At 46.5% G+C, this 17,799-nt stretch overlaps 1 protein-coding gene across 4 annotated transcripts in view; it reads left to right on the forward strand.

The window, feature by feature from the left end:
• tmem67 (transmembrane protein 67) overlaps positions 1 to 17,799 on the forward strand; it is a 432,102-nt gene that overhangs the window by 373,077 nt on the left and 41,226 nt on the right. For all 4 annotated transcript variants that reach the window (XM_070893974.1, XM_070893984.1, XM_070894002.1 and 1 more), the window contains one exon: positions 9,291 to 9,430. In XM_070893974.1, the coding sequence (XP_070750075.1) occupies positions 9,291 to 9,430 (140 nt within the window). The remainder of the gene's footprint in view (positions 1 to 9,290; positions 9,431 to 17,799) is intronic.

Genomic DNA, 17,799 nt, shown 5'->3' on the forward strand with positions numbered 1-17,799 from the left:
TTGAGGAAGTGCAGCGAAGGTTCACCAGACTGATTCCCGGAATGGCGGGACTGACATATGAGGAGAGACTGGATCAACTGGGCCTGTATTCACTGGAGTTTAGAAGGATGAGAGGGGATCTCAGAAACGTATAAGATTCTGACGGGACTGGACAGGTTAGATGCGGGAAGAATATTCCCGATGATGGGGAAGTCCAGAACCAGGGGATACAGTCTTAGGATAAGGGGTAAGCCATTTAGGACTGAGATGAGGAGAAACTTCTTCACTCAGAGAGTTGTTAACCTGTGGAATTCCGTGCCGCAGAGAGTTGTTGATGCCAGTTGATGGGATATATTCAAGAGGAGTTAGATATGGCCCTTACGGCTAAAGGGATCAAGGGGTATGGAGAGAAAGCAGGAAAGGGGTACTGAGGGAATGATCAGCCATGATCTTATTGAATGGTGGTGCAGGCTCGAAGGGCCGAATGGCCTACTCCTGCACCTATTTTCTATGTTTCACTGTTTCTATGGTGACAAACTTTTGAGGGCAGCTGAATTTGTGGAGGATACGCCATAATCCCTCACGGTTGACAGTGTTGAAGGCCTTTCTGAGGTCAAAGAAGGCCATGTACAGAGGTTGATGCTGCTGCCTGCACTTTTCCTGAATTTGACGTGCGGTGAAGATCATGTCCATTGTGCTCCTTAGTGGACAGAATCCGCATTGCATCTGGAAGGAGCTCTTCAGCCAGTGGGAGAAGGCAATTGAGGATTCTTGCCATGACTTTCCCTATGGCAAATAGCAGGGAAACTTCTCCGTAATTACCACAATCGGACTTGTCGTCTTTCTTGAAGATGGTCATGATTATAGCCTCTCTGAGATCCCCTGGCACGCTCTTCTCCTTCCAAGTAAGAGAAATGAATTTATGGTTTCACGCCAATAGTACTCCTCTGCCATGCTTTATTGCTTCGGCGGGTATTCCATCTGCTCCTGAGGCCTTGTTGTTCTTCAGTTGTTGGATGGCCTTTTCAACCTCATGTCGGGCTGGGGTTGTGCTGAGGTGGTGGCGGGTAGAATGTTGCAGGATGGAGTCTACGACACGTATGTCGAAGACAACGTCTCGGTTAAGGAGATCTTCAAAGTGCTCCTTCCAGCGGGCACTGACTGCCCCTTTGTCCTTGATGAGTACCTCTCCGTTCTTGGCCCTCAATAGACGCCTGAGGTAGGACCTTGGGTGCTTGGGCCTTAGGTGGTCTTGACTGCGCTAAAGAATCCACACACGTTGTAATTGTCGGCTAGTTGCTGGATCTCACACGCTTTTCCCACCCACCATCTGTTCATTAAGTCACGAGTTTTATGTTGGACCTCGGCCTTCAGACATCTATAGAGCTGCTTTCTTGCTCTCGAGTTGTGTTGCTGTTTCCAGTTCAAGAATGACTTGCGTTTGCGGCTTATTAGCTCCTGAATCTCCTGGTCGTTTTGTCAAACCATTCTTAATGTTTCCTGGTGGAGTGAGCAAGCGTCTCTTCACAGGTGCTAATTATGGAGGCCTTGAAGGCAAACCAGGCACTGTGGACACTCTGCATCTCCAGTTCACTGGAAGTCATCAGGTTGGTTGTGAGGCGTTGGCTGAATAGGGCTTTCTTAGCAGGGTCTTTGAATGCTCCAGCGTTGATTTTCCTGTGGCAGCGTTTCTGTTACCGCCGCTGTTTTGGGGCTACATTGATGGTGACAACAGAGCGGATTAGGCGGTACTCAGTCCAGCAGTCGTCAGCTCCTGTCATTGCGCGGGTGATGAAGACGTCCTTGTGGTCCCTCACTCGGATGATGACGTAGTCTAGCAGATGCCAGTGCTTGGAGCGAGGGGATTGCCATGAGGCCTTGTACTTGTCTCTTTGACAAAACAAGGTGTTGGTTATGACAAGAACATGTTCCAGCATTTCGTCGCGAGGAGGATACCATTGCAGTTGGTTTTCCTACCACCTCTCTGCCGATCCACCTCCCCAGACATCTGTGTCCTTTCCAACTCTGGCGTTATAGTCGCCAAGGAGGATCAGCTTATTGCCCATTGAGACTCGAGACAGGAATTGTTCAAGGTTAGAGTAGAATTCCTCTTTGGTCTCGTCTGTTGCTTTCAGTGTTGGGGCCTATGCACTGATAACCGTAGCGCACTGGTTCTGGGTGAAGCCTACCCCATGGAGACGGTGTTCTTCTTCTGGTTTACCTTTCCAGAAGAAGGTATAACCATCACCTTGTTCCTTGAACTGGCCTTCCCCTGTCCAACGAGTCTCGCTTAGGGTGGTGATGTCTATGTTGAATCGTTTGAGCTCCCGGGCAACGATAGCAGTACGCCATTCCAGTCTATTGCTGTTAGGGTTGTCCATGAGGGTCCTGATGTTCCAGGTCCCAAACTTCATTTTAAAGGGTGGAAGATGCCTGTGCGTGGATTCTTTTGATGTGAGGTGGCCGTTGCACACCAGCCACCACACCGGCTTAACAGATCAAGGTCTTGGGCCAATGGCAAGGAGATCCAAGACGATTGGATAGCATGCTCCGCTGCTTAGGCCTAGTCATCATCATCATCATAGGCAGTCCCTCGGAATCGAGGAAGACTTACTTCCACTCTTAGCATGAGTTCTTGGGTGGCTATACAGTCCAATACAAGAACCACAGTCTCTGTCACAGGTGGGACAGATAGTCGTTGTAGATGTTAAGTATGGAAGAACTCCACAAGACTGAGTACTGTGAGCTAAAACTGATCTGACCTTAGTATCATTACTACAACTCCAGAGTGCCTAAGCAGCATATACTCCTATACTCCTTTGCACGAGGTGTGCAGATGACCCTTGGGCTGCCAACAGTTGCGCCCTCTGGTGGCAAGTCTTTCACAGTTACAATGTTTATATACATAACATCACTCCCCCCAAAAGTCTTAGATACAAATGATTTACAAGTTGAGACGATCCGGGGCCCTACGCTCCCTGGTTGATCGTCTGAGTTCAAACTCTGGCATGGGTGAGTTGGTCGGACCATTGCTGCACTGCGGCGCGGTTGGTCTGACAGGACTGTTGGGAATGTCAATCCTCTTGATTGACAGCGAGGTTGATTACTGGTTGGGTGTGTGTTGTTGGATCAATGATGGTGATGTCCTCTTCAGGTTGTTCCAGGTTGTCGGTGAACTGCAGTTTGGTCTGATCCAAATGCTTTCTGCACGTTTGTCCATTCAATTGTTTGACTATAAACACTCTATTCCCCTCCTTGGCCAAGACAGTGCCAGTGACCCATTTAGGACCATGACCGTAATTAAGGACAAACACAGGGTCGTTAACATCAATGTCACATGATACAGCCGCGCGATCGTGGTACATGTTTTGCCGGTGTCGCCGGGATTCCAGATGATCATTTAGATCCGGGTGGACTAGGGAGAGCCTGGTTTTGAGTGCTCCTTTCATTAACAATTCTGCAGGGGGAACCCCAGTGAGCGAGTGGGGTCGCGTCCGGTAGCTGAGCAGAACCCGAGATAAGCGGGTCTGCAAGGAGCCTTCCGTCACGCGTTTCAAGCTCTGCTTGAGAGTTTGGACTGCCCGTTCCACTTGACCATTGGATGCGGACTTAAACGGCGCAGACATGACATGCTTGATGCCATTGCGGGTCATAAACTCGTTGAATTCCGAGCTGGTGAAGGTCCATTGTTACTGACAAAGACGTCGGGCAAGCCATGGGTAGCAAACATAGCCTGGAGGCTTTCAATGGTGGCAGTGGATGTGCTGGATGACATGACTACGCATTCAATCCATTTAGAGTAAATGTCCACTATGACTAAAAACATCTTTCCAAGCAAAATCTACGTGGACCCTGGACCACGCTTTGGAAGGCCATGACCATAGACTCAATGGAGCCTCCCTTGGTGCATTGCTCAATTGTGAGTAGTGTTGCACTGATGTACGCATGACTCCAAGTCCTAGTCAATGCCGGGCCACCAAACATGCGACCTGGCTATAGCTTTCATCATGACTATGCGTGGGTGGGTATTGTGTAGGTCACGTATAAATGTTTCCCTGTCTTTTTTTGGCAAAACTACGCGATTACCCCATAAGAGACAATCCGACTGGATGGACATTTCATCTTGGCGTCGGTGAAACAGATTAGTTTCATTTTGCATTTTCGCAGGAACGGCTGACCAGCTCCCATTGAGGACACAACGTTTTACAAGTGATAGCACAGGATCCTGGCTGGTCCAGGTCCTGATCTGGCGAGCAGTGACAGGTGACCCCTCGCTCTCAAAAGCATCCATGACCAGAAGTAAGTCTGCGGGCTGCGCCATTTCCACCCCGGTAGTGGGCAATGGTAGCCGACTGAGGGCATCAGCACAGTTCTCCGTGCCTGGTCTGTGGCGGATAACATAGTCATAGGTGGACAATGTTAGTGCCCATCTTTTGATGTGGGATGAAGCATTGGTGTTTATATCTTTGCTTTCTGAAAACAGCAAAATGAGTGGTTTATGGTCGGTTTCAAGCTCAAACCGAAGTCCAAATAGGTATTGATGCATTTTCTTAACCCCATATACACATGCTAACGCCTCTTTCTCGGACTTATTGTAGACTCTTTCAGCCTTAGACAGACTTCTAGACGCATATGCAACCAGTTGAAGTTTGCCCGATACATTGGTTTGCTGTAACACACAGCCGATCCCGTACAAAGATGCATCACCAGCTAGCACTAATCGTTTATGTTGTGTCCTTACACACTACAGCAAATCAACACGAGGCACATACTGGAGACAAGGTCACTCTGTGACCTGTACCTTTATTCACAGGACCAAGAAGTGATGACCCTGCATGGGACCTCCCTTTATATACCTGGATAACCAGGTGAGGAGTATCTCCCACAAGTTCACCCCCTGTGGTCAAGGTGTGCATTACTCAGGTGTATACAGTATACAGTGTTGTTACATGAAGGTTACAGTTATGTGAGGTTACAAACATGACATCACCTCCCCCCAATGTCTTTGGGTCAAAGATTGAGTCTTTCAGGCTGTCGACGCTCTCTCGTGAAGCGCCTCAGTTGTGGCTCTGGTTGTTGAGCCTTGACGTGCGTCTCTGTCATCTGTGGTGATTCCGGCTCGTCCGGGCTGACTGCAGGGACTGTGCATGCTGCTGACTGTTCTTGTTGCTCGTTCACTGGCAGTGGTGTGGGCAGCATCTCATGATTTTCCTCGGGTTCCTCAGTGTCCATGCTGAACCTTTTTTTTACTTGGTCCAGATGCTTGCAGCATATCTGCCCATTATTGAGTCTGACCACTATGACCCTATTCCCCTCTTTACCAATTACAGTACCCTCAAGCCACTTGGGCCCCACAGCTTAATTAAGGACAATACAGGGTCATCGATTTCTATCTATCTCCCCTTTGAGTTGTGGTCATGGCACTCATTTTGGGACTGGTGCTTGCCCTCAACAATATCTGACAAGACTGGATGAATGAGGGACAGCCGAGTTTTTAGTGTACGTTTCATGAGTAGTTCCGCTGGCGGGACTCCCGTGAGCGAGTGCGGTCGGGACCTGTAGGCCAGCAGGAGGCGCGATAGATGATATTGAAGGGAGGGTCCTTGAATCCGGAGCATGCCTTGCTTTATGATTTGGACCGCACATTCTGCCTGGCCATTGGAAGCCAGCTTGAACGGTGCTGTCCTGACATGTTTGATGCCACTACCCGACATGAACTCCCGAAATTCATAGCTAGTGAAACATGGGCCATTGTCGCTAACTAGGATGTCAGGCAAGCCGTGGGTCGCAAAGACTGCACGCAGACTCTCCACTGTGGTGGATGTCATGCACGAATTCAATATGATGCACTCGATTCATTTCGAGTACGCATCAACAACAATGAGGAACATTTTTCCCATGAACGGGCCCGCGTAGTCTACGTGGATACGTGACCATGGCTTGGTGGGCCAGGGCCACGGGCTGAGAGGGGCCTCCCTGGGGGCATTCCCCCGCTGGGCACACGTCGTGCATCTGCGAACACAGTGTTCCAGGTCTGCATCAATTCCCGGCCACCATACATGTGACCGGGCAATGGCAGGCTTTCCATGTTCCTCTGAAAGATAGCGGCTGCTGAACAAATGCCAAACGGACACCTATTGTAGACAAACAGCCCCTTGTGTGTGGTCATGGTGGTCAGTAGCTTGGATTCATCGGCCAGTTCCTGGGTCATGTAGGCCGAAGTGAGGTCCAACTTGGTGAACAGCTTGCCGCCTGCCAGCGTGGCAAAAAGATCCTCCGCTCTCAGAAGTGGGTATTGGTCCTGAAGGGACACTCGGTTGATGGTGGCCTTGTAGTCGCCACAGATCCTGACCGAGCCATCCGTTTTTAGAACAGTGACGATGGGGCTTGCCCAGTCGCTGAATTCAACGGGCGAAATTATGCCCTCTCTTAGCAACCTGTCCAACTCACTCTCAATTTTCTCCCGCATCACATACAGCACAGCTCTGGCTTTGTGGTGCACTGGTGTGGCATCCGGGGTGATGCGTATGCTTACTTTGGTGCCTTTGAATGTCCCGACGCCAGGTTGAAATAATGATTCAAACTTTAGTAGGACCTGTGAGCATGAACTTCGCTCCACAGATGAAATGGCATGCACATCCCCCCATTTCCAGCTCATCACGGCTAGCCAGCTCCTCCCCAAAAGTGCGGGACCGATTCCCGGGACAATCCAGAGTGGCAGCCAGTTCTGAGGTCCATTATGTGTGACCACCAACATTGCACTGCCTAGCACTGGGATGATCTCTTTGGTGTATGTCCGTAATTGCGTGTCAATACGTTCTAGTTTGGGTCTGCTAGCTCTGAGTGGCCACAGTTTCTCGAATTGTTGGACATTCATAAGAGACTGGCTGGCTCCTGTGTCCAGCTCCATGTGTACCGGGATGCCGTTTAACAGTACTCTCATCATCATACGTGGCGTTTTTGTGTTTGAGCTGTGGATGTTTGCCACCTGGACCCGCTGAACTTCAGCATCTATTGCTGTGTCCCAGGTATAACGCTGCCTTGCAGACCCCTCTTGTGGTTCATCCACTTCATAAACCAGCCTCGCTGCCGGCTTCCTGCACATCCTGACTAAATGTCTATTCAAGTTACAATGTCTGCAAATGAATTGTTGGAACCAGCAGGTCTTCGCAGCATGTTTGCCCCCGCACCTCCAGCATGAGCTGAGATTGTTGTGAACAAAAGAGCTGTTACCAGGCATTCCTCTCTGATTGTCTCTTTGATTACTCTGTTTGTGGGTATCAGTGGTCCCATCCCGGGACGTATTGTCCCTTGTGATGGTGTAAATGTCCGTTCAACCTGCCATTGTCTCTGTTGCGGGCTCACCCTAGAGTCTGTTACTGCAAGGTTGGTGTCGATTGCCCTTGCCTGCCTGCAGGCTTCTGAGTCGCATTCACCATGTTAACTCCCTGCTCCATCGCCACGTTGGGAGCAGAGTTACGCGCGTATATGATTTTGGTTTCCTCCTCCCCCGCTATGAAGGTTTGAGCCATCAACGCCGCTGCTTCCAAGGTCAAGTCCTTGGTCCCAATTAGCTTCCTAAAAATTCAGGCATGACCAATGTCCTCAATGAAGAAATCCCGTAACATCTCCCCCCTGCAAGCGTCTGTGAACTTACAGAGGCTGGCCAAGCGCCGAAGGTCCGCAACGAAATCCGGTCTGCTCTTCCCTTCCCGACGTCGGTGCGTATAGAATCGGTGTCGGGTCATGTGTATACCATGCGCCGGTTTGAGGTGCTCACTGATCAGTTTGCTGAGCTCCTCGAAGGTCTTGTCTGACGGCTTCTTGGGTGCGAGCAGGACTTTCATCAACGCGTACGTCTTAGGTCCACAGCTGGTCAGTAGATGCGCCCTTCGCTTGTCAGCCGCTGCCGCTCCCAGCCAGTCCTTCATAACAAAACTCTCTGTCTCTCTGTCTATCCTGTGGAACAAGTTTAGCCTCGAACGAGAAAAGATACATTCACATTTTGAGCATAATCCTTCACCAGAACTAAAATTTGTAAAATGACGAATCATTTTAGTCGAGTTGGAAAATAAGAGGGGAGAAAAGATAATAGGTCACAGCAAGGAAGTTAATCGTTTAAATGACGTGCAAATTGCTTAATAGAAAAGTAGGAAACTATTAGATAATTTGAAAGGTTATCTTGGCATCACAATGAAAATACAGTAAAACATCAAAAGAATTTGTGAATTGGTAAGAACATAAGAAATAGGAACAGGAGTAGGCCATACAGCCCCTCGAACCTGCTCCACCATTCAATAAGATCATGGCTGATCTAATCATGGACTCAGCTCCACTTCCCCGCCCGCTCCTCATAACCCCTTGTCCCCTTATCGTTTAAGAAACTGTCTATTTCTGTCTCAAATTTATTCAATGTCCCAGCTTCCACAGCTCTCCGAGGCAGCGAATTCCACAGATTTCCAACTCTCTGAGAGAAGAAATTTCTCCTCATCTCTATTTTAAATGGGCGGCCCCTTATTCTAAGATCGTGCCATCTAGTTCTAGTCTCCCCCATCAGTGGAAACATCCTCTCTGCATCCACCTTGTCAAGCCCCTCATAATCTTATACATTTCGATAAGATCACCTCTCATTCTTCTGAATTCCAATGAGTAGAGGCCCAATCTACTCAACCTTTCCTCATAAGTCAACCCCCTCATCTCCAGAATCAACCTGGTGAACCTTCTCTGAACTGCCTCCAAAGTAAATATATCCTTTCGTAAATATGGAAACCAAAACTGCAAGCAGTATTCCAGTGTGGCCTCACCAATACCTTGTATAGCTGTAGTAAGACTTCCCTGCTTTTATACTCCATCCCCTTTGCAATAAAGGTCAAGATATAATTAGCCTTCCTGATCACTTGCTGGATGTAAGACAGTGAAAAGGTAAAAGGAAGGCCTACACATGAAAATAAATGAGTAAATTGAAGGTGAAAATAAAGCATGCAGATGTAGGAGGCCTGAAATGAAAACAGAAAACAGGTTCAATCTACTTCTCCAGCACTGCCTGCTGTAAAGAATATGGGGGGCTGCAGCTAAATCCAGAAATTACTCAAGTCCATGTTCAGACCAGAGAGCTGGAGAGAGCCCAAGTAAATGATGTACCTGGTCCGACAAAGGGTTTTACCTGAAACGTTAACCTATCTTTTCTTTTTACAGATGTTGATGATCCTACTGTGCATTTCTAGCATTTTCTATTTTTGTTTTGGATTTCTAGTATTTGCAGTTTTTAAAAATGTTTATATACCATTAAATTGTTTGTTCATTATTTGTAGGCGGAGGTGATATAAAGACGGCCCCAGCTCCTGTGAGCATCTGGAGGACATACTTTGTAGCAAATGAATGGAATAACATTCAGACTATCAGAAAAATTAATCCTAATTTTCAAATTATTGCTGTTCTTTTCTTTTTGGAAGTAAGTTTAATATCTAATAGGGGAAGTAAAGAACTTATGTAAGTATTCAAGATTCTGAAAGGAGTAGATAAATTGAACCTCGTAATATGCTTGAGATTGCTACAAACACTAGAAGCTGGGGACAAAGGCACAAGCTTAGAAGAGGGAAGGCACACAGACAATTTAGATGCTCTTCTTTGTGGCTATGGTGATAAATCTCTAAGATAGGTGGCCCAGTGAGAGATTGGGTAGGTATTAGCATTTGGGACTGGCCAGATGGGACTTCATTGTCTTTTCCAATTCCATACTTTTTTATATTTCAAAGACAAAAATACAAAACCCATTCGCCCATTCCCGCAAATATGTATCCAATGTCCCTTAAATTCCCCATACCACATGCCACCAGTCTCTCACTGGGCCACCTATTTTAGAGATTTATCATCATAGCCACAAAGATGATCATCTAAATTGTCTGTGTGCCTTGCCTTTTCATGTACATTCACTAACTATTTATGATCTGTACTTCTATGATTAGCAGATCACACTGTACATTTTCACTCAGCTCATTTATATTTAGGTATAGTTGTTACTCAATGCTTTTCTTTTTGCCCACCATCCCCCACGTTTTCTCTCCTTTTCTGAAAACACATGTGTTAATTTTCAGGCCCTTGCCTGGGGCTCAGTGGGTGGAGCAGGAATAGCCCTCGTCCAATTAAAGGTGACAAGCTTTTGTACTCTTTTGGGCTAGGCATCAGAACTCAGAAGGGTAAAAGGGCTGAGCCAGAATCCACGTGTCACCAGTTGTTAAAGAGCTGCTGGCAAAGGATTTTGGGAACTTTAAAGGCTTTTATTCCTCAAGGAACATCACTATGATAGATTATCTGGTCATTTGTCTTTTCGCTGTTTGTGAGACCATGCTGTGCACAAATTGGTTGCTGTGTTTTCCAAATTACAACAATGACTACATTTCAAAATTATTTAATTGACTGTGAAGTGTTATGGGACATCCTGAGGGCGTAAAAGCCAGTATATAAATGCAAGTTGTTTATTTCTTTATATTCCATCCTATTCAGTCACATAGTCACTGACATAAACATAGAAACATAGAAACATAGAAAATAGGTGCAGGAGTAGGCCATTCGGCTCTTCTAGCCTGCACCGCCATTCAATGAGTTCATGGCTGAACATGCAACTTCAGTACCCCATTCCTGCTTTCTCACCATACCCCTTGATTCCCCTAGTAGTAAGGACTTCATCTAACTCCTTTTTGAATATATTTAGTGAATTGGCCTCAACAACTTTCTGTGGTAGAGAATTCCACAGGTTCACCACTCTCTGGGTGAAGAAATTCCTCCTCATCTCGGTCCTAAATGGCTTCCCCCTTATCCTTAGACTGTGCCCCCTGGTTCTGGACTTCCCCAACATTGGGAACATTCTTCCTGCATCTAACCTGTCTAACCCCGTCAGAATTTTAAACGTTTCTATGAGGTCCCCTCTCATTCTTCTGAACTCCAGTGAATACAAGCCCAGTTGATCCAGTCTTTCTTGATAGGTCAGTCCCGCCATCCCGGGAATCAGTCTGGTGAACCTTCGCTGCACTCCCTCAATATCAAGAATGTCCTTCCTCAGGTTAGGAGACCAAAACTGTACACAATACTCCAGGTGTGGCCTCACCAAGGCCCTGTACAATTGTAGCAACACCTCCCTGCCCTTGTACTCAAATCCCCTCGCAATGAAGGCCAACATGCCATTTGCTTTCTTAACCGCCTGCTGTACCTGCATGCCAACCTTCAATGACTGATGTACCATGACACCCAGGTCTCTTTGCACCTGCCCTTTTCCTAATCTGTCACCATTCAGATAATAGTCTGTCTCTCTGTTTTTACCACCAAAGTGGATAACCTCACATTTATCCACATTATACTTCATCTGCCATGCATTTGCCCACTCACCTAACCTATCCAAGTCGCTCTGCAGCCTCATAGAATCCTCCTTGCAGCTCACACTGCCACCCAACTTAGTGTCATCCGCAAATTTGGAGATACTACATTTAATCCCCTCGTCTAAATCATTAATGTACAGTGTAAACAGCTGGGGCCCCAGCACAGAACCTTGCGGTACCCCACTAGTCACTGCCTGCCATTCTGAAAAGTCCCCATTTACTCCTACTCTTTGCTTCCTGTCTGACAACCAGTTCTCAATCCATGTCAGCACACTACCCCCAATCCCATGTGCTTTAACTTTGCACATTAATCTCTTGTGTGGGACCTTGTCGAAAGCCTTCTGAAAGTCCAAATATACCACATCAACTGGTTCTCCCTTGTCCACTCTACTGGAAACATCCTCAAAAAATTCCAGAAGATTTGTCAAGCATGATTTCCCTTTCACAAATCCATGCTGACTTGGACCTATCATATTACCTCTTTCCAAATGCACTGCGATGACATCCTTAATAATTGATTCCATCATTTTACCCACTACCGATGTCAGGCTGACCGGTCTGTAATTCCCTGTTTTCTCTTTCCCTCCTTTTTTAAAAAGTGGGGTTACATTGGCTACCCTCCACTCCATAGGAACTGATCCAGAGTCAATGGAATGTTGGAAAATGACTGTCAATGCATCCACTATTTCCAAGGCCACCTCCTTAAGTACTCTAGGATACAGTCCATCAGGCCCTGGGGATTTATCAGCCTTCAATCCCATCAATTTCCCCAACACAATTTCCCGACTAATAAGGATTTCCCTCAGTTCCTCCTCCTTACTAGACCCTCCGACCCCTTTTATATCCGGAAGGTTGTTTGTGTCCTCCTCAGTGAATACCGAACCAAAGTACTTGTTCAATTGGTCCGCCATTTCTTTGTTCCCCATTATGACTTCCCCTGATTCTGACTGCAGGGGACCTACGTTTGTCTTTACTAACCTTTTTCTCTTTACATATCGATAGAAACTTTTGCAATCCGTCTTAATGTTCCCTGCAAGCTTCTTCTCGTACTCCATTTTCCCTGCCCTAATCAAACCCTTTGTCCTCCTCTGCTGAGTTCTAAATTTCTCCCAGTCCCCGGGTTCTCTGCTATTTCTGGCCAATTTGTATGCCACTTCCTTGGCTTTAATGCTATCCCTGATTTCATTTGATAGCCACGGTTGAGCCACCTTCCCTTTTTTATTTTTACGCCAGACAGGAATGTACAATTGTTGTAGTTCATCCATGCGGTCTCTAAATGTCTGCCATTGCCCATCCACAGTCAACCCCTTCAGTATCATTCGCCAATCTATCCTAGCCAATTCACGCCTCATACCTTCAAAGTTACCCTTCTTTAAGTTCTGGACCATGGTCTCTGAATTAACTGTTTCATTCTCCATCCTAATGCAGAATTCCACCATATTATGGTCACACTTCCCCAAGGGGCCTCGCACAACGAGATTGCTAATTAATCCTCTCTCATTACACAACACCCAGTCTAAGATGGCCTCCCCCCTAGTTGGTTCCTCGACATATTGGTCTAAAAAACCATCCCTTATGCACTCCAGGAAATCCTCCTCCACCGTATTGCTTCCAGTTTGGTTAACCCAATTATGTGCATATTAAAGTCACCCATTATAACTGCTGCACCTTTATTGCACGCACCCCTAATTTCATGTTTGATGCCCTCCCCAACATCACTACTACTGTTTGGCGGTCTGTACACAACTCCCACTAACGTTTTTTGTCCTTTGGTATTCTGCAGCTCTACCCATATAGATTCCACATCATCCAAGCTAATGTCCTTCCGAACTATTGCCTTAATTTGCTCCTTAACCAGCAATGCTACCCCACCTCCTTTTCCTTTTATTCTATCTTTCCTGAATGTTGAATACCCCTGGATGTTGAGTTCCCAGCCCTGATCATCTTGGAGCCATGTCTCCGTAATCCCAATCACATCATATTTGTTAACATCTATTTGCACAGTTAATTCATCCACTTTATTGCAGATACTCCTTGCATTAAGACACAAAGCCTTCAGGCTTGTTCTTTTAACACCCTTTGTCCTTTTAGAATTTTGCTGTACAGTGGCCCTTTTTGTTCTTTGCCTTGGGTTTCTCTGCCCTCCACTTTTCCTCATCTCCTTTCTGTCTTTTGCTTTTGCCTCCTTTTTGTTTCCCTCTGTCTCCCTGCATTGGTTCCCATCCCCCTGCCATATCAGTTTAAATCCTCCCCAACAGCAGTAGCAAACAATGTCCCCCTAGGACATTGGTTCCGGTCCTGCCCAGGTGCAGACCGTCCGGTTTGTACTGGTCCCACCTCCCCCAGAACCGGTTCCAATGCCCCAGGAATTTGAATCCCTCCCTGTTGCACCACTGCTCAAGCCACGTATTCATCTGCGCTATCCTGCGATTCCTACTCTGACTATCACGTGGCACTGGTAGCAATCCAGAGATTACTACTTTTGAGGTCCTACTTTTTAATTTAGCTCCTAGCTCCTTAAATTCGTTTCGTAGTACCTCATCCCTTTTTTTACCTATGTCGTTGGTACCAATGTGCACCACGACAACTGGCTGTTCTCCCTCCCTTTTTAGAATGTCCTGCACCCGGTCCGAGACATCCTTGACTCTTGCACCAGGGAGGCAACATACCATCCTAGAGTCTCGGTTGCGGCCGCAGAAACGCCTATCTATTCCCCTCACCATTGAATCCCCAATCACTATTGCTCTCCCACTCTTTTTCCTGCCCTCCTGTGCAGCAGAGCCAGCCACGGTGCCATGAACTTGGCTGCTGCTGCCCTCCCCTGATGAGTCATCCCCCTCAACAGTACCCAAAGCAGTGTATCTGTTTTGCAGGGGGTTGACCACAGGGGACTCCTGCACTACCTTCCTTGCACTGCTCTTCCTGTTGGTCTTCCATTTCCTATCTGGCTGTGGACCCTTTCCCTGCGGTACGACAGCATACATTGAACAGCAGGCCTGTTCCAATATTATAGGCAAAGACTACATATGACCAAATTGTAATGTGGACTGGTTAGTAAAATTTTGTTTCCTTCCGTTTCTGGAGAAGGCCAAAAAGCTGAGCTGGGATCCAGTGACAATGGATGCCCAAAGGCATACCTTACAGTTGTAACTTACAATAGAAAGCCTTGATACATTCCATTTTCAAAGGGCTTCACAAATAAAAACACTATAAAGCAATCTATCTTCAGGTTGCATGTTCCATTCATGATACCATGTTGGTCTACAACATTGGCACATGCCTATCTGTGTATATTTTTTTCAACTTACAGTATAACACATCATCATCATCATCATCATCATAGGCAGTCCCTCGGAATCGAGGAAGACTTGCTTCCACTCCTGAAGTGAGTTCTTTGGTGGCTGAACAGTCCAATACAAGAGCCACAGACTCTGTCACAGTTGGGACAGATAGTTGTTGAGGGAAGGGGTGAGTGGGACTGGTTTGTCACATGCTCTTTCTGCTGCCTGCGCTTGATTTCTGCACGCTCTCGGCGTTGAGACTCGAGGTGCTCAGCACCCTCCCAGATGTACTTTCTCCACTTAGGGCGGTCTTAGGCCAGGGACCCCCAGGTGTCAGTGGGGATGTTGCACTTTATCAGGGAGGCTTTGAGGGTGTCCTTGTAACGTTTCCGCTGCCCACCTTTGGCTCGTTTGCCGTGAAGGAGCTCCACGTAGAGCACTTGCTTTGGGAATCTCGTGTCTGGCATGCGAACAAAGCGGAGTTGATCGAGTGGGGTCAGGACACAACTGCCTTGCTAACATGACAAGCTGGCACCTAATGCAAAGGAATGGACCTGAACTAAAAGACTTTGAATCAGGAGAGAACAGATATATTAAATGATAAAACTCTAGAGGTAGAGCCCCAAAAAGCTGTGACAATTGCAGCTTTCAAGACTGAGATTGATAGATATTTGTTAGTTAAGGGTATCAAGGGATATGAAACTGAGGTGGGGAAATGGAGTTGAAGTTCAGATCAGCCCTGATTTAATTGAATGGCAGAGCAGGCTGCAGGGGCTGAATGCCCTACTCCTGTTCTTATGCAGAAGCAGAGAGACTTACGGAGGACATGTTGGTAAAGCTGTTAAGAAAAAAAGGTTTTATAAATAACAGCATAAAAAAAGAGATAATGTTAAACACAAATCATTGGTTAAGCTGCAGTTAGAATATTGGGGTAGAATTTCCTCACAGGCAGTGGCTGGGCAGAGCGATTATTCTAGCCGTCTGATCACGGGGCAAGAAAGCTCAGTCGATTTTGACGGCCTGGCCTTATTTGCATTCCATTGATGGCTGCTCAGGCATTGGGATCGCTGTCTGGCAACCCACCCAATTGGGCGGCAGGATTTCCACCTGAGATTTGCAATATTTAAAGGGTGAGGTGTCAAGTCACCCTGAGGAAAATGTGTCCTGCTGATTTGTAGCGATTTCTCAGCCATTGTTATTTATTCAGTGTCTCTGAGCAGAGCAATTTCCGATGTTTAATGGTGTAATTTCTGAGCTGTGAAGAATACGTTCTGCTGTTTCTCCTCTTGCATGCAGCATTTGCAGAATGTTGAGGACTATAGTTCCAAGGTTCAGTGACATTGCAGTGGAAGCCCTAGTGGAGACGGAGGCTGGTCCTCTTCCCCAGAGATGGCACCAAGCTCCCAATGCAGAAGCAACAGAACTCCAGGAAGGAGATTTCTGAAGTTGTCAGTGGTGGAGCATCACCCCAAGGACCTGGGTTCAGTGCAGGAAGAGGCACCCATTCCCCATGCATGCTTCACAGTCTTCATGCTTCTTCTCCACACACACAGGTCACAGCAACAATTTTCCTCATTACAAACAGACACTCACCTGCTGCTCATGCCCTCACAACAGTCACAAATAGCAGTCTGGGTTCAACTGCTCACAACTAGAAGGCTTTTCACTTCCATCTTTTTCACTGCTGCCACTTGCACAAGAGCACCTTCCCATTCTTCTCCAAACCTGCTGCTTCTCCCTTTTGCATGTTGTCGAGATCACTCACCTTAGCCTCACTCAATTTAGTTATGAAGACAGATGAGAGAAACTGGACCACTTTTCATTAAAACAAAGAAGATTAGCAGGTGATCTAATAGAGATGTTCAAAATTATGAGGGGTTTTGATATGGTAAATCAGGAAAAAATAGTTGATGAATTGGTAACAAGGGAGCATAAATTTAACATCATCGCCTGAAGAACAAAGGGAGAGGCTAGCAGAAATTATATTTTTATATATGCAGAGGGGTAGAACATTGAATGCCCTACCTTAAACTGTGGTAGAAGCAGAATCCATAAGAACTTTTAAAAGGGAAATGGAGAAAAAGTTTTAATTTTTTTTTCCAAAAGAGCAGGGGAATGGAACTAAATAGATAGCTATTTAAGAGAGCTGGCATAGATGTGAGGAGACAAATGGCCTCCTGTTTGCTGGTCTACAAACACCTTCCCTAACCATCAAGAAGAAATAATAATGCTTATATTTGCCACTGGTGACACTGCTGCCCTGAAGGAGCAGAATAGCCGGAAAATTGTGTTCAACATGAAAATTTTTGATACGAGCTCCCTGCAGGTGAGGTGCTGCACCAAAAGCACAGTCAGCAAATTACCACTTAAGCCTTTTCACTAACCTGATGGACCAGAAAAAATATGCAGCAGAACGATCCTATATGGCTTACCCCTTATCCTTAGACTGTGACCCCTGGTTCTGGACATCCCCAACATCGGGAACATTCTTCCTGCATCTAACCTGTCCAGTTCCGTCATAATTTTATATGTTTCTATGAGATCCCCTCTCATTCTTCTAAATTCCAGTCAGTATAAGCCTAGCCGATCCAGTCTTTCTTCATATGTCAGTCCTGTCATCCCGGGAATTAGTCTGGTGAACCTTCGCTGCATTCCCTCAATAGCAAGCATGTCCTTCCTCAGATTAGGAGACTAAAACTGCACACAATACTCAAGGTGTGGTCTCACCAAGGCCCTGTAATACTGCAGTAAGACCTCCCCTGCTCCTATACTCAAATTCTCTCATTATGAAGTCCAGCATGCCATTTGCTTTCTTTACTGCCTGCTGTACGATCTCCAAGTAAAAGATCCTCTCGGAATGAGTGATCACAGTATGATTGAATTTGTAATACAGATTGAGGGTGAGGAAGTAGTGTCTCAAACGAGCGTACTATGCTTAAACAAAGGGGACTACAGTGGGATGAGGGCAGATTTGGCTAAAGTAGACTGGAAACACAGACTAAACGGTGGCACAATTGAGGAACAGTGGAGGATTTTTAAGGAGCTCTTTCATAGTGCTCAACAAAAATATATTCCAGTGAAAAAGAAGGGCGGTAAGAGAAGGGATAACCAGCCGTGGATAACCAAGGAAATAAAGGAGAGTATCAAATTAAAAACCAATGCGTATA

The sequence above is a fragment of the Pristiophorus japonicus genome, chromosome 1 (genome assembly GCF_044704955.1).
Source record: "Pristiophorus japonicus isolate sPriJap1 chromosome 1, sPriJap1.hap1, whole genome shotgun sequence".
NCBI classification, from domain to species: domain Eukaryota; kingdom Metazoa; phylum Chordata; class Chondrichthyes; family Pristiophoridae; genus Pristiophorus; species Pristiophorus japonicus.